The sequence below is a fragment of the Dermacentor silvarum genome, chromosome 10, assembly GCF_013339745.2.
Source record: "Dermacentor silvarum isolate Dsil-2018 chromosome 10, BIME_Dsil_1.4, whole genome shotgun sequence".
Taxonomy (NCBI): Eukaryota; Metazoa; Arthropoda; class Arachnida; order Ixodida; family Ixodidae; genus Dermacentor; species Dermacentor silvarum.
The window spans coordinates 105,436,983-105,461,385 of NC_051163.1; the positions used below are offsets into that span (position 1 = coordinate 105,436,983).

Below are 24,403 nucleotides of genomic sequence, written 5' to 3' on the forward strand. Positions count from 1 at the left end.
TTCGCCTCCATCGAAAAGCGGCCGCTGCGGCCGCCGCCGCCGGGATTCGATCCCGCGACCTCGTGCTCAGCAGCGCAACGCCATAGCTAACTGAGCAACTCCGGCGGGTCTGTTTGAAAAGCAACAGCGAAAAGTGAGCCGGCGTCTCCTAAACAACCCTTGGAAGTGCACAGCCTTTGCCTATCAGGCTACCCGCCACCACCCGACACACATATTTACAGCAGTGTAAGATGTCACGAGGGGGAGTCAGAAAAAAAATTCCTGGACCATCTCCTGCAGTTCAATGGAGAGAAGTCTTTGCGAGCGCACTCACCGAGAGCGCACGTTTCCTGGGAGCATATTTCTTGTAAATATTTATTCATATTCAATTAAACACTCACATCGAATATAATTTTATGGCCAGAGGTTTCAATCACAACGAAATCAGGTATGTTTCCTATTTTCTATTTATCTGAGCGTATCGCTGCAGTGGTCACGTGTGCGGCCTAGCACTCCTCGGCCTCCTCGGACGAATCGCGGCGAGCGAAGGCGTTCAGCAGATCCTTGAGTGCTCTCAGGCGGGAGAAGCTTCCTTCACCGCAACGGTTCGTCGCGTCCTCGTACTCCACGTTGAAGGCGGTGAAGCCGTACTTCACTGCCGTCACATTGCTCCTAGCAGCGCACAACTGAAACAAAAAAGAAAACAAACGCATCTGGCGTGAAGTTGCGGCCTTCCTCACGGTTATTATACCACTATATACGTAACAAGACACCTTTCGGCATGCGCATACAAACTCGAAGTGCCGACCTGCGCACAATACTTCTCCCGGCTTTCTCACCTTTTCACCATCAGTGCAGTTCGAAATAGATTAAGCAAGACGTTTCTCTACCCGATAGTGCATTGATATACAAAAGTCTCACATGCTTATGCGAGCTGGAAATGTAAAGTGCATACACGACTTTTTTCTTTATATTTAACATAGTGCTATTCCTATTATAAGGCCCCTTAACAAGGTGCTTTGTAGCTCTTGGGTGTTAGCTAGGAGCTGTATAATGAGGATAACTACCCTCTTCGCGAAGAACCTTTCACATTTGCCTCGGCCAGTGATCCCGTGAGATGACGTGGTGCCTCGTTAAAAACGCGACGCGGGGCCGGCGCGCTTCAGTCTGTATCGTCCTACTCAATGCGCTGTCTCGCGTGATGGAAAGTACGTCTTCGGAGGATGAATTACCTGGACCTACAGCGAAAAAAAAACTAGCAATGAGAAGGCCAGTAATAGGAAGTAACAACGCAATCGGATGGCAATGTCAAATTAATTTAATGCATGTCTCGTGAGCGCGCAGGCTTTCGCCTTCATCAGGCTTTCGCCTTAAAGTGACTGTGAACTTTTCTTGCTGCGTGGTTCAGGTAAGTTCAGGGGTCGTGTTGCGCTCTCTGCGTTTCACGGAAGTCCCAAGGAGGTCCTCACTGCTGCTGGCTTTTGGCACCCTTCAAGAGCCGCGCATGTCGTCATTGCGCGTAACGCCACTCACCCGCCACATGAGTGCCAGCGGGCTGTGGTTTGAGCTTTCAGCCGTTTAATCGCGCACATCACGGAAACCGTTTGCAGGCAAGACAACCACCGCGTGATCTGCGCACTACGATTTTGTTTGCAATGTCCGCGCCTGGTGAAGAGCTTTTTAATCAAGGAAGCGCATTTAAATATACTGACAAGAGAAGCAGGGAATACGAACAGGTTTAGTATATAGCATGTACCCCTGGTGACCTAAGGTGATGCTGAAACTTGCATGCAATTGATAGGTTGCTTTATAAATAGATAAATATTAAATGCAAGGAAGGAGAATGCAAGGAAATGTACTGCCTTAACGGACGCTTAACTATCTAGCACAGACGGTCGACACCTGAACAGTGTTTAGAAGTGGAGGAAGTGTCAGGAGTTGGAAGGACCTTGTCAGAGTTGGGAGCGTCACGTTGCTATGGTTAGTGGTGCGCTATGTGCAGCAAGCTCTCCTCTCTTTGTGTGTGTGTGTATGTGTGTGTGTTTGACAAGGTACCGGCTTGTGATGCGAAAGCGTCAAATGATCCATTGAGCGAAGAAGACGGCGTTTGTGCTCTATAGCAGATAAATGGCAACTAAACTAGCACTGTCATTGGCTGCGACGCCACGTCACCATCTGCACCTCGACGAAGCAGAGCGGACGAAAGGGAACACCTACTTCGCCTTAGCGCGCCAGGTGTTGCGTGAGGGGAGAGGACACCACCGCGGCGCAACGTCACCCTTGCTCTCACAAGCCTAGGTTATCAGCGCGCAAACTCTCTCCTGCATTCTAACTTCGCCTTGGTAAGGCCACATCAAAATTCGCTAAGCATCTCAACGCACTCGCTTGCTCGCGAGGAGTTCAAGATCTCTAAGGACCGCTCAACGGCGCTCATTTGGACAATAATGCTTCCACATTCACAACTCATTTTTGCTTAGGTGTCCTCGTATGTTTTAGATGCGAAGCAACATATGTCCCATTACGCGAAACACCATCGGCATGGCACCATCGGCATCGCAGAGAGAGAGAGAGACGCATTCATGGAGCGGGTCTCCTGGAACGCGGTGTCGGTGTTGCAGGCTGCGCTATGGAACGCGCAGTCCGAGAGGCGCGAAAATAACTTGTCATCATCATGAGTACTAAGATGAAAAGTTAGCGCGCACTTCTGGAAAATCCTGCGCTACGATCTCCCAGCTTCGCTGTTTCAAGTGTTGCGTGGCCGAGTGCAAGGTTAAGCGTTTTTTAATTTTGCCGGCAAAATTTGAAAACGTGCAAAACGTCGTACGTTTGGCAATATTGACGCGGCCATAAAAAACTAGATATCCGATTTCAAATCGAATTTCTCCAGGATTTTAACCATTTCGGGCTCTGATCATGCACCACATTTCAAATATGTAAGCGTTTTTCCATTTCGCCCACATCCAAATGCAACCTCCGGGGTCGGGATCGAACAAATCGAAATGACAGAAACACGTACACGAGTTATCTTTTGCCCCTGTAAGCTGCGAGCCTGGCATCGCAGTTTTGTGACCGCAATTATTCTAGTCGTTCACCAGATCCTAAAACGGCTCTTAAATTAAAAAATAATCTTGCGCACCGTCCATACCTTTCGCCTCAACGATTCGGGATTGTCATACGCCAGGAGTTTTCCCGCTCCCCGATTGTAGGCCACGGCACCCTGGGGTTCCTCCTTGTGGTAGGCAACGGTGTAGGCCGAGTCACGACACACCTGCACGTTGTAGAAACGGATGCTCATTTGGATACATAAGCGCTCTGCACATCTAGCAAAACATGTGATATTATACACGTTTGTCGCAGACTTTTAATCGAAACGATGGACATTTGCCACTTTTGTACGCCAGGGGTCTCTGGGACCTTATACGTCATACTTATGCGACTTCTTTAGCGCTGCTAGTACCATTTGTGAACAAAGCTCCCGTGTGGAAGTCGAAACGTTAACCCAACGAGTTCTTTTGTGGTCGCTAGGAAGTGCATGCGGTATTCTTCTCTTGTGCACCAAAAACTTCGTTGGAGTGTAATCTTCGCTTTAATAAAATTCCAGGCCTGCGCGGCAAACGCAGCAGTCACAGCGTAATCTAGACGAGCGTTTCGACAGTACTACCTAGTAATTTGAGTGAATGCGTCAGGAACGCGCTTGGGACGCCGTCGCGCGTGCAAGCCGGCGCGTTCCATCGCCGATGGCAAGCGGCGTTCGGCCCAGCCAGGCGGCCGACAATGCAACTACGGCTGTCACATTCGTGCCCGACCCCGGCAACAGCAGTTACTTCCCCCAACGACCAAAACCATTTGAAAGTCACCATGCGGAGCTGTGGCATGAGGCTTCAAAGCAACATAGCGAGAAGTGCGCAACAGCTGAGCCGTATCCCGGAGCATAGCCCCCTATATTTTGCTTTTTTCTTTGTTTGAAAGACCACCCAGTGACACCAAAGCCACTGGTCAGTGAGAGGATTTCACATTCCCAGTCCCAGAAGTTGGTCGCAGCTCTTGGGGATGATTATGATGAACCATGTGAACTGTGGTTACGTTAACCACAGTTCACATGACGCCATGCTGAAGCTGAAGAGCGGGAATGGAGCGGAAGCTGTTGCTGCTGTATCAGCGAGAGGTAAAGTAATGTTAGAAAGTGATGTCAGCGCAGTGTGACACTTGTTTCTATGCACTGCGGAGCCAGTCCAGAGCGACTGCACATGCATCGCAAGATACAGGACGCTATGCCTGGGGACACTTTTTAACGCACGTCTCAGTCGAAGTACACGAGTGTTTCCGCATCCCGTCTCCACCGCTATGTAGCCGCTGCAGCCGGGGCTTCGAACCTGTGACCTCGAGCTCCATATTGATCCATATTTACTCTACTACCACTGCGTGTGAAACGTCCATTTGTAGGAAGCGTACCTGGACGTGGCTTCCTAGCACGTCTCCGGAGTCGTGCCTGCACTTCTGCAGGAAACCGAAACCGCGCAGCGAACCACTTCGGGCTCGCGACTCCGGGTTCTGGTAGCGCGGCTTGTACCAACGCCCGAACATGGCCAGTGACACGAACAATGCGGCCTTGATGCCCCGCGAGTCCAGCTTGCGAACAGTCTCATGCGCATCTCTCTGCGCAGTGATGACAACAAATGACGGCAAAACGACACAGACGCAAAAACTGACAAAGAAGGACGTACACCGACCAAATAAAACTTTAAAAGCAAGACGCTTTGGCTTCCATGCGGAAGCCTCGAGGTGCCGCATGGAAGCCGAAACGTCTGAAAAGTTTCATTTGGTCGGTGTACGTCCTTTGTCATGTTTGATCCCGACCAGACGGGCTTCTCTCGAACTCTCGTTTGCACACACCAAAACTCGCTGTTGAATTTATCGCAACGTGGCACTAGCGACTGACATGCCTTCCGATCCTGCGTCTTGGTGTGTCGGGCTTCGTAACAACACTAGCGCGCTGTCACAGCGAACTGAAATAAAGGTTTGTAATACGCCTCCGAAGTTGCAAGAATTCTGGCGATCTCGGCTTGAGAGGCCCATTGAGCCTGTATAATACTGAAAAAAATATTGCATCGTTGTCCTCCTGCTCTGGGGATGCCCCTCGTTACAGAGGGGCCCGCATCGATGCACTGCAGAGGAGTGGAGCTCTGCTCTTCGGAGCTCCGACCATTCACGCCAATTTTGGGCTGTCCAGAGAGCCCACGATGCGGCGCTGGAGCTTGGTCTCCTCGTCCCGACGTGGGTGCGGCCCGCGGCTTCGTAGCCTCCCTGAGAGGGGGCAACAGAGCTTCTCAGGACCTCCATTAAAGTTCTTTGTCTGTCTGTCTGTCTGTCGTTGTCCTCCTAATAAAATCGACAGCCACATTACAACGGTTTTACTAAATGGTTGTTAGCCGGGCTTTTTTGGTATGACGACACAATAAGTCAACTAGCGCTAAAACGGGATTAACACAAGATAAACGGGGCATCCGTGCACCGACTCAGCTCCCGTGTCATCGGGTCTTTCTAATCATATTCTCTATTTTGCATTACTTGCTGTACTGCGGCTTTCCTAGCTGGTATTGCGAATTTATGCTCTAAGAGAGGGCAATGGAAGTTCACTTACAAACAAGTCATTTTCTGAGCCATCGCCACCGGAGAACTGTTTCTGGCTTCAAGTAAAAAAAAAAATTTTGCAATATTACTCAAGCATTGTTCACGCCTTCAGAACCTAACCTTAACGTGAGAGATCGAATTGAAATCAATTATGCCCAAGAACGTATAGTTCCATTCACAGTAGTTCGAAGCAGCAAGGGGTCACTGCAGCATAACCGTGCGCTACCACACTGCAGAAGGCAGTGATATGAAAGAGCATTCACGTTTAAGAAATTAAGGAATCTCGGAGGTACAAAGTGAAACAAAGGAGGCAAGAAACAAAAGCTACAGTTCTTAGACGGCCGATTGTTTGCACACCGCTGCAAAAGACTTTCTGCTTTACTTACACTGCATTTCGAGGTTATATATTAAGCCTAGTTAGCTCTCAATTGTGCATGTCTCACTGCCCTGCGCTGTTCTATCAAGGCACTAACAAAGAAACAATATTTGTTTGTCTCATGTCAGAAGGACGCATCGCAGTTTAGTTCACATCTACACTGCATGGAAGAAAGACTGTGCGACTTCTACACCTCGAAGTAGTGCGCTAGTTATCGTTGTGATTGCTTTGCAACGTTCGACGAACGTGTAGCATTTTTTTGTTAATCCAGGTTACTGGGCGTTCTGCGAATAAACTTCCGACACTTTATGCCTCCACCGCTCATTGGCGCACCGACGGGGGGGTTCGGCGGTTGTAGCCCCCCTCCCCCCCTTGAGGCCGACCTAACCCCCCTTTTGTTTAACCCCTTCTTTATCCTCAATACCAGGAATTAGGGACATTTCGTACAGTTTCCTTTTTTCGCCACCACGTGGCGTATCGACATTAAAGAATTCGAAATTCCCGCTATGACGTATGCTATGACGCGCAACTAAAGAAAGCGCAATAAAAAGAAACACACCCTGAAGCTGTGGCTTCACCTCGGTGCTTGGAAACGAGCGCGCTTGTGTATCAGCGTTATCTCGAAGACGGCCAGCTACTTGCTCTACTGACAATGAAGCGACGGTTTTGCTAGACGCTTCGCCAGAAAGCTCGTCCGCATTCTGGAGAGATGTCTCATCGAGATAACGCCTCCCGCGAAGCTTCCGATGAATATATATATTTTTTTCCTTGAGCAGACTTTTTATTTGTACACCACTGTGGCCACGGTCTTGCGTATACGTCAGGGTTCTGTTTCATGGGTTTCCTATAAAACTGGCGTGATCCATTGTTTAAGAGGAAGCTTTAGCTCGGGCCTATCTTCGATGCCGGATTATCAAATACATGTAAAATGCAGGAATGCTTTCATGAGAAAACCGCTGAACCGATTTGAATGAAATGTGTTGCATTTGAGAGGGAAAGTTAAATTACAGAGACTGCAGCAGATCGAATTTTCGTTTAGATAGTGTAATGTTTTCAAAGAATTGCAGGATGTTCGTAAATTAAAAAAAAATAGAAGCATGAAGTTTACAAATCCGAAACTCAGCCATTAAAAACAAATATGGCATTTCTATAAACTGCACCCGTTGGAGCATCAAAAGCGAACAATTTTTTTGCTTTAACTTAAAACTTACGTGAATTTGTTATAATGTTTGGAAGGGTTTTGCAAATGCAACATTCACAACAAAGTGGTATATTTCAGGAAGGTGTATGATATATGATTGCTATCCGCTTTCGATGGATTATTAGGTGCAGTTTACAGAATTCCGATATCATTTTTAGCTGCTGAGCTACATAGCTCTATAGGGCAAGTTTTCTTTTTCGAAATTTGGCAATTCTTTAAAATTTGACGTAAGAAAGGTAGACCAGCCTACAATAAAATATCCCATTCGGAAATCGCTACACTTCAACGTTTTTTTTCTAAATTCAACATAACTCATCAAATTTGGTGCATTGGTTGCTCTGAGAAACTATTTCCGATTTCCCATGTATTTCGATAGGAGCCCCCAAGCTCAATGTTCCCCCTAAGTTCGAGCTTGAATGATATACTTGTTGGCAAGATACGTTTGTAAACGTGTGATCGTGGCCTAATGAGCTAGAGCACTGGCGTACTGAGCTCAACGGCAGAGGATATGTTTGCGAAGCGTCTTGGGAAGGAATAGGAGAAAAGAAAGGGAGCAGGCTGGTATGTTATTCAGAAGCCTGTCTGGTTGGCTAAAAATTACTAAATGCGTTGGTCGTCATACCACCTTCCGTTCCATCAGCATAATTTCTATTTCATTCCGCTAGTATTGTGCTACTATTGTCAATCAATCGAGATTAGAACACCGGTGTCATGGCATTGTATTCCGTCGCAATTCTTTATCGCCATCACTTCAGAATCCTTTCATCGTCGTCATGCCGTCGTCCTTATATGCCTTCGTCGTTCTATCGACATCATTCCTATCTCGTAATTCCATCGTCGTCACTGAATGCGCTGTCGGCCTGCGGTCCTTGTTCTACCATCGTGAGGTAACATTGGCGAGCGATGGTCATAACAAATCGGGTCAGTCAGGGAGACAGTGTATGGCCGCATATAGCCGAATCACTTGAAAATGAGGAGAAACACTATGGATTCTAAACAAAGATGTCTTAGCTAACACGGTGTGTCGCTTCTTGTTCGCTAGATTGTGTAAATGCTAATCGCATTAACTTCGATAATCATCTTAACATGGGTTCTGCAGGAATTAGTTCGTCTTCGCGACACTAATGAACTCTTGTCCACATTGTTCCCAGCCTATTAACACCTCCAATTCCAAGAGGTGATCGTGCTGAAGCTTGTGACGGACGACCCGAAGTTTGATGGAGGTATCGGTATGATTTCGACAGCGGCGCCGCCTATCGACAAGGGGAAACACATTTGGATGGGTGGGAATAGCGGCGAAAGGCACACTTCATGAGTTGCTAGACATCACAGATTCGAATCAACTTGACAAAGAGTTAGAAATATATATGCATTGCAGTCGCGCTAAAGAAATTGAAAACTATTAGATTGGTGCGAGACTCGCTGCAACTGTCTCAGGTATCCGAGCTATCCTTAACGGGAATTAATGAGATCGTTACATTTTTCAAGAGCGGAAGACGTGCCTAGAGGCAGAGTCGACTGCAATATTTTGTTGCTGCACAAAAATATCTAGATTTTCGGCGTGATGATTTTAACGGAAAAACAAAAAATTGAATAAGTTTTCAAGGAGTACTTAGAGCACATTGATAAAATTGTAGCAAACAAATTCTGAAAACTTAATTTGCAACTTTTTTGTGTCCTAAGGCACAGGGCAACTTACTACTGGTTTCCATTAATTTTCTTCGTTATATTTTCAAGCGAGTTGAATATTCTGCCATAGGTTAATTCACAATTAGCCCAACTAATTAAACTGATACTTTCAAGTGTATATTGTTCTTGGACAAATGCTTTAAGACTACGCGGATGCTGCAAAATTTCTCAACATTGGGGAGGGGAATATGAAAAACAAAATAGAAATGCAAAGCACTTTATTGCCTCGTAAATTTTTATTTTGAATGCTATTTCCACTCGTTAAGTGGCGCGACCCTCGTGTTCGCAGCCTTGTATATGTTTTTGTGGCACTAGGTGCGTTGTCTGCAAATTTACGTGAATAAGCAAGCAGATCCTACTTTAATCTGGCGGAGAAAAAAAAAAAAAACTAGGAAAGCCTACGTTGTAGATGCACTGTACTGAAACACAATTAGACAGACTCTAAATTTGCATATATTTCTAAACAAGGGTCCTAAATTGTCGATTGAAAAATTGACATCATTATAATGAAGCCCAATAAAGCAATAAAGATGGCGTGTTGCGCGTGAAAATATGATGAGCGTTAGCCTTGTTGGTCAACAATTTCTGTTTAATGAGAAAAAAAGCTTCTAGTGGCCGTGTATTATCGTATTTCTGAAAACCAGTAACCAGCGTATCTAAATTTACATTCGCGCCAAAATTAGTGGCTCGAGTTCTATCACTGTAGGTATATCCAATGACTATATGAGATTAAAAAGTGAGAGTAAATGGCGGGCGGCGGCGTGTATGGTAGTGTTCACCTATGCGTTCGCTATAGTATGTTGCTGCACACTTTAAAGCACGAGCATGGTGATCAACCGATGTGCTTTTTTACAACTTCATCCCTAAATGTAAGCCGGGGTTCTCCCACTCCCGGTGGTTGTTTGCCAGCCTGATCCCTCCCTATTTTCCTAACTGTCCATTGCATGGTTTGTTTTCATATCAAATATGCACATAATAATCTGTGGGTGTTTGGCTAGTAATGAAATGTTTATTTCTCTCATAGTTAAATTATCAAGTAACCACAAAGAAGGGATGCAGGGTAAAAACTTGCTTTGATGCAGCTTGAAGACCACCCGGCGGCCGTTGATCACATGACAGTATCTTCACAATAATCGAGAACGCGAGCTAGCTTCGTAAAGGCAAAAGGGCTAATGGGTGGAACAAAACCGGGCAGGCCAAAGAATGGTACTTTCGGGCTCGGGCCAGGCCCGGACCTGAAAAACCGGCCCGTGCAGTGCTCTACTTCACACAGTCTGATCAGCACATTCCCATACTGTCACGTAGTAGTGACGCTGAAGTAAACAGTCGTAAAACTGTGTATGACGAAACTGATTCTTTATTGGGCGAACATGTGCCCACAAAAGCAAGCTACACTCAAAGCACAATGAAAGCGGTGAACACAGTCGGCGATCGTCGAAATCTGATCAGCGGAGAAACGCGTCGGCTTTTATACATGAGTCATCGAAGGCCCCAGGATAATCCCTGGTACCCGCACCTCTTCCAGAAAGATCTAGATAATTCGCGTCTCTCATACAATCAGGTTACATGAGCGTCGGTGACAAAAGACAACGGATAGAAGCATCGATAACATTCGAGAAACGTCCCATACATGCAGGCGCGTCCTGTGCCTAGCGATAACGTTTAACATTTTTAGCCGGTGAAAAGCGGTCACCGGTGAAAGATAAACATATATACGTGTCAATACCCTCCCCTTAAAAAGCATCGGCCCGATGATACAAACAAGAAAGCGAAAACAAAACCACGCGTACAGACAGAAAAAAAAAGTCTCAGTTTCGCCCGAAAGGTGAAGCATCAATTGCGATAGCAAATAAGTAGAGAGCTATTCGGAGTAGGGATAGTAGTTTTATCGGCTGCATAAATTTGGACACATCCGCTTACTAACTGAATTAACAAGCGTGGTGTCAGCGCGCACAAGCAAACATGAATAGATCACACTGAATGACCGCATACAACGACTGTCAAAACGTTGGCAGCAATCGCAGCCGCCGCAGCGGGCAAGGTTCGTGGGGTCTATCGCTTCAAAGGAAACTGAGCGGCGGATGCACAGCGCATACAAAGGTCAGAGCCGTGTGGAGATAGGAGACCGTGCGGGCGACGGCCACAGCCGGGCAAAGTACGAACGGAGTTGTTGGCAGAGTAGAAGCTGCGCCCTCCCCCCTCCCGCTCCGCGCTGCCTAACCGCTTTGTTGCTTTCGCGTGGGAGATAGAGTGGCAAGTTCCTCTTACGCCCAATTGCAAGATACGCCTTTGGTGCCAGAGCACAGCGTCGCCCCGCCTCCCTCCCTCCCATACCCCCACGGCTTTTCGCTTTCGGCCGTGCGTTCGGTCTCCGTGATAGCGCGCGCGTCCCCGCCCCCCTCGCGCTTTCGCTCCCGCATACGGCGCGCGGCGACGATTTTATCGCCCTTGGAATCTACACGGAACATCACGGCGACGGCGACGCCGACGGCAGAAATCCGGTTTAAGTGTCCATATAATTGCTATCGCAATAAAAACAACAACAAACAATAACAAAGTAACAAAGTACCGAAGTTCGTCAGCGGGCGTAGAAAGGGCTAAGACGCACCACGTGGATGACTTCACGCGTTGAGTTTCTCACTATATTACCTAGAGGGAAAACTGGCGCTGCTGCGCTGTGGTATCCATGGGAATGTCGGTATATTGTGACTTCGGATTGGCATCGTTCTTGGAGAGCCAGAACGCCTTGAAGACGCGCCTGGCTAGCACCGTTCCGTCTGTCACAATGATACATTTCCTGCTAAAACAGCACGTAAAAAACTGCTTTAGCTTTATTATTACACGAAAACGTTTTTTGTTTAATTTTTAGGACTTACTATTCAATGCAGAATTCTATGGAACGTAATAAGTATCAGCTGGCCGCTAAAGTTGGAGGGCAGACGATAAGATTCTCGCTCGCTTTGGAACTACTTGTCGTCTGTTCTTGCTTTTCTTCGCTTGATGCTGCATTGGAGGTGAGTAAACTTTATTGAGAGATGTAATATGGGTGAATGAAAGCCTTTTATGTAGATTTTATTTTAAGAATGCGTTATTTGTGTAGCCATATAGACACGTTTTAGACGGAGCCTCGTACAACACCAGCCAACACAAGCCTCGCATACACATATCCCGTCATTCCAATGAGGACACGGCGCCCTTTAAGAAAATCGCATAGACAGTGGCGCCAGTTTACCCTCTAGGTGTTATAGTGAGAAACTCTATGACTTCACGTCGTGCCCGGCGCCGCTGTGATTACGAAATGCCGTCTGGCACGACCTCATAGTCTAGTGTGCCAATACGTCGGATGATCTTATATGGTCCGAAATAGCGACGTAACAGTTTCTCGCTAAGTCCTCGTCGGCGTATCGGAGTCCAGACCTAAACACGGTCGCCGGGCTGGTACTCGACGTAGCGTCGTCGAAGATTGTAGTGTCGGCTGTCGGTCCTCTGCTGGTTCTTTATGCGCAGGCGGGCGAGCTGTCGGCCTTCTTCGGCACGCTGCAAATAGCTGGCAACGTCGAGATTTTCTTCGTCGGTGACGTCCGGTAGCATCGCATCAAGCGTCGTTGCTGGGTTCCTTCCGTAGACCAGGTTGAACGGCGCCACGTGCGTCGTTTCTTGCACGGCCGTGTTGTATGCGAAGGTCACGTGCGGAAGGATGGCACCCCACGTCTTGTGTTCGACGTAGACGTACATTGCCAGCATGTCGGCGATGGTCTTATTTAGGTGCTCGGTGGGGCCATTCGTCTGCGGGTGGTAGGCGATGGTTCGGCGATAGCTTGTGTGGCTTTATCGCAGGATGGCTTGAGTTAGTTCTGCCGTAAAGGCTGCACCTCTGTCGTTGACGAGGACTTCTGCGGCGCCGTGACGCAGGAGGATGTTCTAAACGAAAAATCGGGCTACCTCGGCGGCACTGCCTTTGGGCAAGGCTTTTGTTTCGGCGTAGCGCGTGAGGTAGTCCGTAGCTACGACGATCCATTTATTCCCGGACGTCGACGTCGGGAAAGGCCCCAGTATGACCATCCCGATCATCTGGAACAGTCGGCGAAGTGGCTCGATCGGCTGTAGAAGTCCGGCAGGCCTTGTCGGCGGTGTTTTGCATCGCTGAGAGTCTCGGCATGTCCTTACGTAATGGACGACGTCGGCAGAGAGGCGAGGCCAGTAGTATTTTCCTTGGATCCTCGCGAGCGTGCGGGAAAAACAGGTGTCCAGCCTTTGGGTCGCTATGGAGAGCTCGCAGAACCTCTGGACGCAATGCTGAGGGTACCACGAGGAGGTAGTTGGCTCGAACAGTCGAGAAGTTCGTCTTTAAGAGAATGTCGTTTTGCAAGAAAAACGGCGCCAATCCTCGCCTGAACACCTTGGGCACAATGACGGTCTTGCCTTCCAGGCAGTCTACAAGGCTCATTAGTTCCGGGTCAGCTCGCTGTTGTTGGGTCCCAAGAAAGTGTCGTCATCCTGGTCGTCCTGTGGCGACGGTTCGTCGGGGGCGCCAGACACGCAGTCGCCGTCAGAGTGCTTTCGCCCGGACTTGTAAACGATGTTGATGTCGAATGCTTGAAGTGTCAGACTCCATTGTGCGAGGCGACCTGACGGATCCTTCCAGTTAGCTAGCCAACACAAGGCGTGGTGGTCGCTGACAACTTTGAAGGGCCTGCCATAGAGGTAGGGACGAAACTTTGATATAGCCCAGATGATGGCGAGGCATTCCTTTTCGGTTCTGGAATAATTTGTTTCCGCCTTTGACAGCGACCGGCTAGCGTAACTTACCACCCTTTCTAGTCCGTCAGTCCTCTGCACAAGCACAGCGCCGAGTCCTACACTGATTGCGTCGGTGTGCACTTCGGTATCGGCTTTTTCGTCGAAATGTGCAAGTATTGGCGGCGATTGGAGGCGTCGCTTCAGTTCTTCAAATGCTTCGACTTGCGGCGTCTCCCACTTAAACTCGACGTCGGCCTTCGTGAGGTACATCAGTGGCTCAGCGATCCGTGAAAAGTCCTTCACGAAGCGCCTGTAATAGGCGCGCAGTCCAAGAAATCTACGGACTGCCTTCTTGTCGGCGGGCGGAAGAAAGTCAGCGATGGCCGCAGTTTTCTGTGGGTCAGGGCAAACTCCAGACTTATTGATGACGTGGCCCAAAAACAAGAGCTCCTCGTATGCGAAGCGGCACTTTTCTGGCTTTAACGTGAGTCCGGAGGTCTTGATAACTCGAAGAACTTTTGAAGGTGCCGGAGGTGTTCCTCGAAGCTTGAGGCAAACGACGTCGTCCAAATAGACGAGGCAAGTCTGCCACTTCAAGCCTGCCAGTACATTATCCATGACGCGTTGGGAAGTCGCAGGTGCCCAGCAAAGACCAAACGACATGACCTTGAACTCGAACAGTCCGTCTGGTGTTATAAAGGCAGTCTTCTCCCGGTCCCTCTCGTCGACTTCGACTTGCCAGTAGCCGGTGTTGAGGTCCATTGACAAAAAGTACTTTGCGTTGTAGAGTCGATCCAAGGCGTCGTCAATGCGTGGGAGAGGGTATACGTCCTTCTTCGTGATTTTATTGAGGCGACGATAATCGACGCAGAAACGTAGCGTTCCATCCTTCTTCTTTACTAACACCACGGGGGACGCCCACGGACTCTTGGATGGCTGGATTATGGCGTCGCGTAGCATTTCGTCGACTTGTTGCCTTATGGCCTCGCGTTCTCGCGCCGAAACTCAGTAGGGGCTCTGACCGAGTGGGCGGACATATTCGTCGGTTATGATGCGGTGCTTGGCGACAGAGGTTTGTCGAACTTTTGACGACGACGAGAAGCAGTCCTTGTATTGCAGGAGCAGAGCTTTTAGCTATTCTTTCTTATGATTGGGCAGGTTCTGATTGACGTCGAAAGTTGGTTCAGGTACTACAGTCATCGTTGCAGGTGCACTAGAATCCGTGAAGGCGAAAGCACCGCTGGATTGTACTATTTCGTCGATGTAGGCGACCGTGGTGCCTTTGTTAATGTGCTTGTATTCGTGGCTGAATCTCGTAAGCATCACTCTTACTTTGCCTTCATGTAGCTCACCTATGCCTCTAGCGACGCAAATCTCACGGTCGTGCAGTAAGTGATGATCGCCCTCGATGACACCCTCCATGTCTGTCGGCACTTCGGTACCGACGGAAATCATTACGCTGGAGCGAGGCAAAACTGTGACTTGTTCTTCTAGCACATTCAAGGCATGGTAACTGGTGTTTGTATCCGGTGGTGGCGCGTTGTGCGTTGAAAGCGTTATCGACTTGGACCTTAAGTCGATGACTGCACCGTGTTGGTTTAGAAAGTCCATGCCTGGGATAACATCCCTGGAGCCGTGCTGCAGGATTACGAAGCTCGCGGGGTAAGTGCGGTTGTTTACCGTGACTCGCGCTATGCAGATTCCAGCCGGCGTTATTAGGTGGCCTGCCACTGTCCGGATATCGGGTCCTTGCCAGGCCGTTTTTATGCACCTTCTTCAACTTGGCGGCGAACTCACCACTGCAGACGGAATAGTCGGCTTCAGTGTCGACGAGAGCGGTGACGTTATGACCATCGAATAGCACGTCTAGATCGGTAGACCATCGTCTGGCGTTACGGTTAAGTCGTGGCGTCGGATCACGGCTGCGTCGGCTTGCTGCGTTACTGCTACGTCGCGTTAGTAGGTCTACTTTCGGCGGCGAAGTGTTGTCGTCAAGGCCCTTGCCAGGCGCTATGCAGATACCTCGTCATGATGATTCGCGAATTTAGTTCGTCGGCGGCGGAGTATCTTCAGCATTGCGTCGTACAGCAACCGCACGTCCATCGGTTGCTGCTTTTTGTTTTCCGGGAAAGGGCTAGGAGATCGGCCCCGGGTTGGGCCGGCATACAGCCGGCGATGCGGCCAGATGTAGCGGCCTGGTGACGGCGAGCGTGAGGGTCGTCGTGATTGCCACTGGGCTCTGGCGAGGTAGTCGGCGATGTCACGTGAACGCTCGCCAAGCTGTGGACGTGGCGCGCTGACGGCGAACCCTTGCAGGCCCACAAAATCAAGCTACACTCGAAGCACAACGGAAGCGGCGAACACAGACGGCGATCGTCGAAATCTGACCAGCGGCGAAACGCGTCGGCTTTTATACATGAGTCATCGAAGGTCCCAGAATAATCCGTGGTACCCGCGTGTCTTCCAGAAAGTTATAGATAATTCGCGTTGCTCATACAATCAGATGACATGAGCGTCGGTGACAAGAGACAACGGATAGAAGCATCGATAACGTTCCAGAAACTTCCGATACCTGCAGGCGTGTCCTGTGCCTAGCGATTACGTTTAACATTTGTTAGCCGGTGAAAAGTGGTCACCCGTGAAAGATAAACATGTATACGTGTCAATATGATTATGAAAGATTGAGTAAAACAATTTAAGACTTAACCTGCTTCCCTGTTCAAGCAAAAGGATCCAGTCAAGTTATTTTTTCCTCTTACACTTAGAAAGTGGTTGTATATCCCCAGGTCGAACAGTGTCGCGACGAGTTGGACTTTTTCTAGAGCATTAATATGCAAAAAATTTATTATTAGGCTTTACGTGCCAAAACCACAATCTGATTATGAGGCACGCCGTGGTGGGGGACTCCGGATTACTTTAGTCCACCTGGGGTTCTTTAACGTTCACCCAATGCTGCAATTGATATGCACATCAGAAACCGCATTCAACACAGGGCATGCCTACACCAACATTGGTAAAATTTGTTTTTTACGCTTCTCTTTTACGTTAACACTTATGTGTTTTAAACTTTGTTGCAAGTGGAGGGCATGCCCGGCATTTCTAACTACGGTATTGAGGTGTTATGACCAAGAGCCATCCTCTGACAGCACAAGACCTAAATATTTCACAGGTGAATTATTTTTTTTATTTCAACTGGCCACTTAACAAATAACTATATCTGATTTTGTAACATTTTTGTAGTGAAGCTAATGTCTACATAATTATTTATGTTTAGGGCCATGCTATTAGTGACACACCATTTTTATACGCGCTTCAAGTCGGCCGCCAATAAAAACAATGACTCATTAGACGCCCTTGCACACAGTACACAATCATCCACAAAAATTGTATCCCGGTTCAATAATATCACACATATTGCTAATAGAAAACCTTGCAATCGGCCGCGCAACACTTGAAACAGCGAAGCTGTGTGATCGTAGCCCAGCATTTTCCGGAAGTGCGCGCGAACTTTTCATCTTATTACTCATGTAGACGATAATTTCTTTTCGCGCGTCTCGGACTTACGGCTGACACTGCGCGTTGCACAGCGCAGCTTGCAACACCGACACCGCGTTCCAGGAGACCCGCTCCGTGAATGCGTCGCTCTCTCTCTCTCTCTCTCGCTCTCATAGCACGCAAAACCTCTTCACCTCGCAGAGCACGGGCGTACAAACGCGCCAGCTGCGGAGGAATACGACGACTCTCGAACGCAATCATATGGTTAGCATAAATGCATGTTCTGGCAGCGTGGCTGTATAGCCTAGTGGTTCCGACGCTCGCTTTGGGACCGGAGGTACGCGGCCTCGAAACCCACCTCTGCAAGAAAGTTTATTAATTTCTTTTTTTTTTGGTAGTTTCTTGATACGCACCACAAATTACGGCTGGCTTAAACAGCTTCGATGTTAAAAAAAAGAAATTCGGCAGAGACATTTCAAACTGCTTACGTGTGGCTATGCGAAAGCGATATATTGCCTTTGGTGCAGTTTTGTACGGAACGGCGTTCCTGGAACTAGTTCCTTTTGGGAGGAACGGAGGAATGCCACCATTCCTTTAAGGCTCGGTGGAACTGTAACGGTAACTCGTTATTTTTACAGAGGGACGGCAGAGGGAACCGCGTTCCTTCTGTAAACGTTCCACGGCACTAAACAGGCGCACCGACGCACGCACGTATGCAGCACATCATGCAAGGCGCAAAGAACTACCGCTTGTCTGTCACGTGACTATGGTGCATTTTTTTTTCGCGAGTTCTGCATTATATTTTTTTCATGACTAATCTTCAAGATTGCCACGTGACGCTCCCTTCTGTAGTTTCTTTCCGCCATGGCGGCCTGTCGGACACTAACATCGAGATGTAACTCTTACCCAGTTCAAACAAGGGTCTTTACTAAATTAAGAACATCTATTCTGGACATTTCTTTTTCCGCTCATACTGCAATATTGGATCAGCATTCATTAAACGCCTAAGTATTGTTCCTTTCGATGCGGTTTCTTGTGCAGACATTCAATTATATCCTCCTGAGACCCCTTGTACAATACATTGCACATTGCCTTCCACTTTTTTTTTCGAAATTCACTCGGAAGTGATAACGCAAAATATTCACTCTGGGTGTGAAGAACGGTGCATGTGTAACTACTGTAAAGAAGTGGTTTACTCATATTCTTGTCATCCGCTTTCGAGAAATTTGACAATAAATTGGTCTAGACCTCTGTGTCGTCCCACACGGCCGAAAGACTTCGAGGCGTATGTCGAAGTCACCGAGATTTCGTGAAAATACCGGACGCGGCAGCAATATGGCAATGTACTACACGTAGTTCCATCTTTATCTCAGCGTTCAAACAATGAAATGCAGGTTTTACCACAGCTGACATGAGGAGATGATGGAGATGGATGATGGATGATGGATTTTTTTCACGTACATGGAGGTGGAGCTTTTGGCATCTTTCCGTGGTATTATAGCGCCCACCGACGCCGCAACGCGGGGCGCTTTGGTCGGCGCTCTCAGCCGGTGCCTTAGCGCCGGCTGTCAAAGAAGTGAAAAAATTAAGCACAGCGCGTGCTCGAGGCGCAAGCTCGGCACGCCCAGTGTCGTTCTAGAAGCTAGCCAGGCTGGTCGTCGCAGCTGCCGCTCGGCTCACCACCTTCGCCATTTTGAGTAGGGACGGCGGCACGGCTCGTACGGCCGCTGTCACGTCATCCTACAGTGGTGCTACATTATTGAAATTTTAAAAATTGTTTTTCAAGTTCATGACATAACAGTAGGCAATAAAAACTACCGTGAAGAGCGATTATGTCCCGTTGTTGTGTCCGGGTCTCAGGAGGCTATTGGTGCATGCGAGTAACTTTCTATTTGCAGATCTGAAGCGCAGTATCCTGACTGCGTATTTGAAGACCGAAGTGGAAAGCGCCGTATGTGTTGCACTTGTAATAGACGAGCACCAAAGTGGCAGCTAAACATGTCTGGAGTATGCCCGGTGCTGCTTGAAAAAAATTCGTCTAGGAGCGTTGCTTTGGATTCTTTTTATCTCCAGATATTGTGCCACCGGCAATGTTCAAATTCTTATAATATACTTAGTTTGATGTGAGATTTAAATTGCACACTTTATTTCGTCGGAAGATTTTCCGACACCACATCTAAATTTTAAAAAAATCAAAGGTAACGTTAATGTAACGACACGTTACAATGTTAGAAATGTAACTGGAACGCGTTCCATTCGCCTTAAAGTATCTTGTAACGGGAACTCGTTCCAAGATTGGGAAGGAACGAGGAACGAGCTTTCGTGCCTGTTTTAGAGGAACGTGTACAACGCTGCTTTGGTGAAATGTTTTTTCCTCACGTTGCGCCTCCGTGCAAGTTCACCCCTGCGTTCTAACGGCGCTTCGGCGAGGCCAAATAAAAACGCGCTAAACGTCTGAACGCACTCGCTTGCCCACGAGTTCGTAACTCGAAGGAGCGCTCCGCGGCGTTCAATTGGACATAAATACAAGGGGTCAGGCAAGGAGACACCCGAAAGGCGAAGCACCAATGGCGATAGCAACTTAGTAGAGAGCTATACGGAGTAAGGATAGTAGTTTTATCAGCTGTATAAACTTGGAGATGCAGCAGCACCCGCAACGCGCAGAACTGTTGTCGACGCCGTCGCCGTTTTGCCCGCGTTCGCACCGAACGCGCGCGGCGTTGGTGACTGTTGCCAGGGCCTCTGGGGGCGGCTCGCAGGTTGTCGACGAGATCAGAACGGGAAACTCGTCGAGCAGCGTCGGAAGTCTTTACCACATTCTCGCCTCGCAACGTTTTTATATAAATACACATTAGGTGGCACAGTTAAAGGGTCTAGTTTGCAGCGGAGAAGTGGAGAGGGTGTGGAGCTTGGCCTTCTTTTTAGGCCGCGCGGCACAGAGCCGTGCTCCCTCAAGGGCTGCAGAAGATAGCGCCAACCTTTCCCTTTCCCTCAAGAACCACTTATCATCATCATCATCAGGCCGCGCGGCAGCACAGGCTGTCGCGTGGAGGGCATCTTGCTCCTTAAATCGCTCGTCAATTTGGCGAGCAAATTCGTCTAGACGGCTAGTGAGGTTGGAGAATTGTTGGGTGAAGGCTTGGATGGCCGTCTGCACCGCGGCCTGAATTTTGGCCTCGACGAGTTGTTCGAATTGTGGGGATAGGGCCGGGGTTGCCGCGGCCGATGTTGGTGTGGCCGAGGAGGTAGTGGGAGTTGCAGCCCTCTTCTTGGCCGGCTGTTCGCGAGTAGGAGGAGAAGGTAGTAGGGGAGGGAGTTTATGAGCGGCCGAGATCATTGTCGCCGGGGTAGGGGTGAGGACCTGCAGGAAGGCATGCAGCTGCGACTGAAGGCGTTGGTTGGTGTTGTGGAGGGAGGCGAGCTGTGCGCGGACATGCAACATTTTCTAGAGGGGGTTGGCGGAGTCCTGGCAGACTACGTCTGCCCAGCTCACCTCACTGGTGTGGCGGCCGGGTTCCTGTGCAGGTGGTTTTTGGGGGACTGGAATTGGGGGTTGCCTGAGTCCGGTCCAGGAGTGGGATCAGGCCATAGGCTTGGTACGGTTTGAGGGCTGTTTCAGGAGATGGCTACGGTTTCAGGCTGTTTCAGATGTAGTACCTATATAGTAGAGAGGAGGAGTAGATGTGCTTGGGCACCCAGTCTTGTTCGAAAAGTCTTGTTCGAGGTAGTGGTGTCGGCGCTGTGGGTCGGGAGTGTTGATGAGGACGACGTGTTGGAGGGTGTTGATGATTACGGTGTCCGGCTTGGCCTCTTGGTGTCCGAGGCGGGCTGCTTGCAGAATCCCATCGCGAAGCGCAACGCCGTTCACGGTCCGAAGGTTGAGGCTGTCACGGGGACGGAGGATGATTTTATGATCGTTGATGGGTAGCTTGGGGTGGCGTAGGGCAGAGAGTTGGGGCGGCCGGGGCCGGCTCCTCGCCAGAGCTTGAGGCGTAGATGGCTGCATACATTTCTCGGCAGCGACGGAATTCGGAGTAGCGGTGGAGCGGGAGTTGCGAGTCGAGCTAGGATGAGTTGGCTAGGATGAGTTTATCAGGTCGTAGGGGACAAAGTCGGATCTCCTCCGCGCCCCGCAGGCCCGGTTTCGATTCCCGCCCAGATCAAAACTTACCTATTTTTCTTTTCAAAGGGATTAGTTTACTTTGTTTAAATGAACCTGCCTGCTAAATTTGTCATCAATTCGAGCATTTTTTACGCGTTTTTACTCTTTGCCGTCGGCCATTTTTGGTAGCGTCATTCGGTCACGCCGCCGACTACAACTACGGGTTTTCGCGTAATGGGGCATATAATGCTTTCGCATTGAAAAAGTGAAAAGGAATCGGCCCCAACACGGAGCCTTGCGGCACACCAGACGTAGCAGCAACATTATCTGAGCAACTCCCATTCAAAACAACTCTTCTTAACAACACGGAGTTACAGCCTGTATATTCATAAAAGTATTCACGTGTTCATAGTACCGCTAATCTTACCTGGTCAACCTATTACCGCTAATCTTACCTGGCATATTGACATTAGTAACACTGCGGATCGAACGTTGGGTTATTGGCTCCTGTACACTTATAATGCCACCATCCTCTCTCATGTTACTATAGAAAACACTAATAGGAACAAAATTTGAGTATACATCTAATGTGTGAAATTCCATTGTATTTATTACCTCATTAGAACTCAAATTTACTCCACTCGTTTTATATGTTCAACTTATGATCGAATAGCTACTCTAACCCCAAATAAAGCTAAAGTTCAATTTGTATCCCGTAAACTGATACAGTCGAACCCGGATATATCGAATCTGAAGGGGATCACAAGAAGTTCGTTATATTGGTAATTCGGTATATAAAATAATAGGCCCTCAGGTAAGCGGTGGCTTACCGGTTAGTGCATCTGAGAGCCGCTAACTTACTGCACGCAACATGGGGGAAAAAAGCAAGCACACTTTATTTACCCGCAAAAAAAACAAAAAAAAAACAATGCTGGTTCACTTTCAACTTCATTGAAAAGTCCAAGCTGATTCTTTCTTTACACTTGTAGCGGCCATCGCTTGCGGAAAATAAACTCGTGAATAGGCACTCAACCCACACTACGACGCCTCCAAAATCGGATAGAAGGAATGTTGACGTCCGAGGTAGCATGAGGGCTAGCTGAACAGCCTGACGGGGCTTAACTGACTGCACTATCTCTTCTCCACCTTCAGGTGCCAGAATACCTCAAAGTGTACAAAGGAGTGCACTATGAGGTCTTCTGCGTGACGCCGCGTTCGATATATCGAATGTGCTGGTGAACGAGCGTTCTTTATACGCGTGCACCAGCCCGATACATTTGCATGGAATTTTTAAGGGGATTTTACAGCTGTTCGATATACAGAATAATTCGTTATAAGTTGGCTTGATATATCCACGTACGACTGTATCTCCGTCACCATATATATGGCATCGTATTGATCAGCTGTACAAAATACGTATCAGATTTAGTCACATTAACTTCCTTCAGCTCTTTCTGGCTTCACACAGCCCTTGAATGGTATCGCCTCCCCAAAGAAATCATAAAGAGTACAAATAAACGCAAGTTTCATGCAACATCAACTACCGTACGTTGTGTAATCTGAATTTGTTAATTGCTTACTATGTTCCTTTTAAATTCTTTGTAAGGTCAGGTAATATCATAATTGTAAAGCTGCCTTCGTCGTGCGCACTGAACTTGTTTCTACGTACCACCAGCTAAAATTATATGATTAGAAACTTACTTTTTAATCATTGGATTATTTGTTTAGCCTGCTCTACCCACTTCCTTCCGTAATGCCTTCGAGTGCTGACGGCGCAAATAAATAAATTATTAAACTGTAAAAAATATTTCTTGGATGAGAGGTGGTCACCTCCGGCAATGTTTAATCATCATTATCAGACTATATTTATGTCCATGGCAGGACGAAGGCCTCGCCCAGCGATCTCCAATGACCCCTATCCGGCGATGTATAAAATATGCGCATTATTTAAAGCTACATAGTTTAACACTACGTAGCTAAACTCAGTTATTCTTCTGAAATAACTAGTCAGTTGTTCCTCTTAGCCGCTTATTTTGTCTGTGCATGAAAGTCTCTCGTTTTACCCGCCGTGGTTGCTCAGTGGCTATGGTGTTGGGCTGCTGAGCACGAGGTCGCGGGATCGAATCTCGGCCACGGCGGCCGCACTTCGATGGGGGCGAAATGCGAAAACACCCGTGTACTTAGATTTAGGTGCACGTTAAAGAACCCCAGGTGGTCCAAATTTCCGGAGTCCCCCACTACGGCGTGCCTCATAATCAGAACTGATTTTGGCACGTAAAACCCCATAATTTAAGAAAGTCTCTCGTTTTATTTGCTCAAATGACAACCTAATTAACAAGCTTTTGAAACTTATATCGCTTTGGTAAATAAGTTGCTATGTGTTTTTGGACTCACGCGCTAAAATAAAAAAAACGTACATTGCTTTATAAATGCAGTGCATGAAATTGCTGCGAAAAGACAAAGCCGTGTAATACATTTGAGCTTTTCATTACATGCCTATAGCCAGGAAGTTTATGCAACCAAATGATTGTGTATTATTACATTCTCAAATTCCTACGGCCTTTCCCCTATGTGGAGAAGCGAGTTCAACTTTTAAATGATTCACAATTCGACTTTGTGATGTTTCGACCATATATTTCATAGAGAGAAATGTGCATGGCCAATAGGAACATATGTTGGAGGCAAAAATTCTTAGCAAATTTTGCAAAATAATCTGTGTTTACCAACTGAACAGCATATTTCTACCCTGGAACAGATAGGAAATTGAAATGAATCACATGCATAAAAGTTTGCAGTGCGAGTATTATGAAGTACAGTTTCAGTTTTATTTCTTTCAATTTATGATATATGGTAGTTGATGTGATAACTTCAATTTCCTGTTTTATGTTTAGGCTACTGACACGGCACAAACTATATTTTTGTCATAACACGGAATACAGGCCCAGAGTGCGGCTCATTAACACATCGGGATAATGAGGTGTAATTTGTGGATACATTTCTCGCTATGGGTAATATAGGAGCCCCTTTCTCGCAAATATGTCTTGGTTGAGAGCCCGTGTGCTGAAAGTGGACAGATTGTCCGCGCTTTACGTGCAGCTACCGAAGCGACTGGGACAGCCTTTCGCTGTTTAAAGGTTTAAGCCTTTCAATGCCAAGCGCCTGAAATATACACAAACAACGCGCTTGTCCA

The 24,403-nt window shown here is 47.9% G+C and overlaps 1 protein-coding gene across 1 annotated transcript in view; it reads right to left on the reverse strand.

Annotated features, from left to right (window-relative positions):
• Nucleotides 1-296: 296 nt before the first annotated feature.
• Nucleotides 297-24,403, reverse strand: part of LOC119431736 (uncharacterized) — a 182,981-nt gene continuing 158,874 nt past the window's right edge. The window contains exon 8 of the mRNA XM_049658015.1: nt 297-665. Coding sequence (XP_049513972.1) covers nt 486-665 — 180 coding nt within the window. The 3' untranslated portion in view covers nt 297-485. The remainder of the gene's footprint in view (nt 666-24,403) is intronic.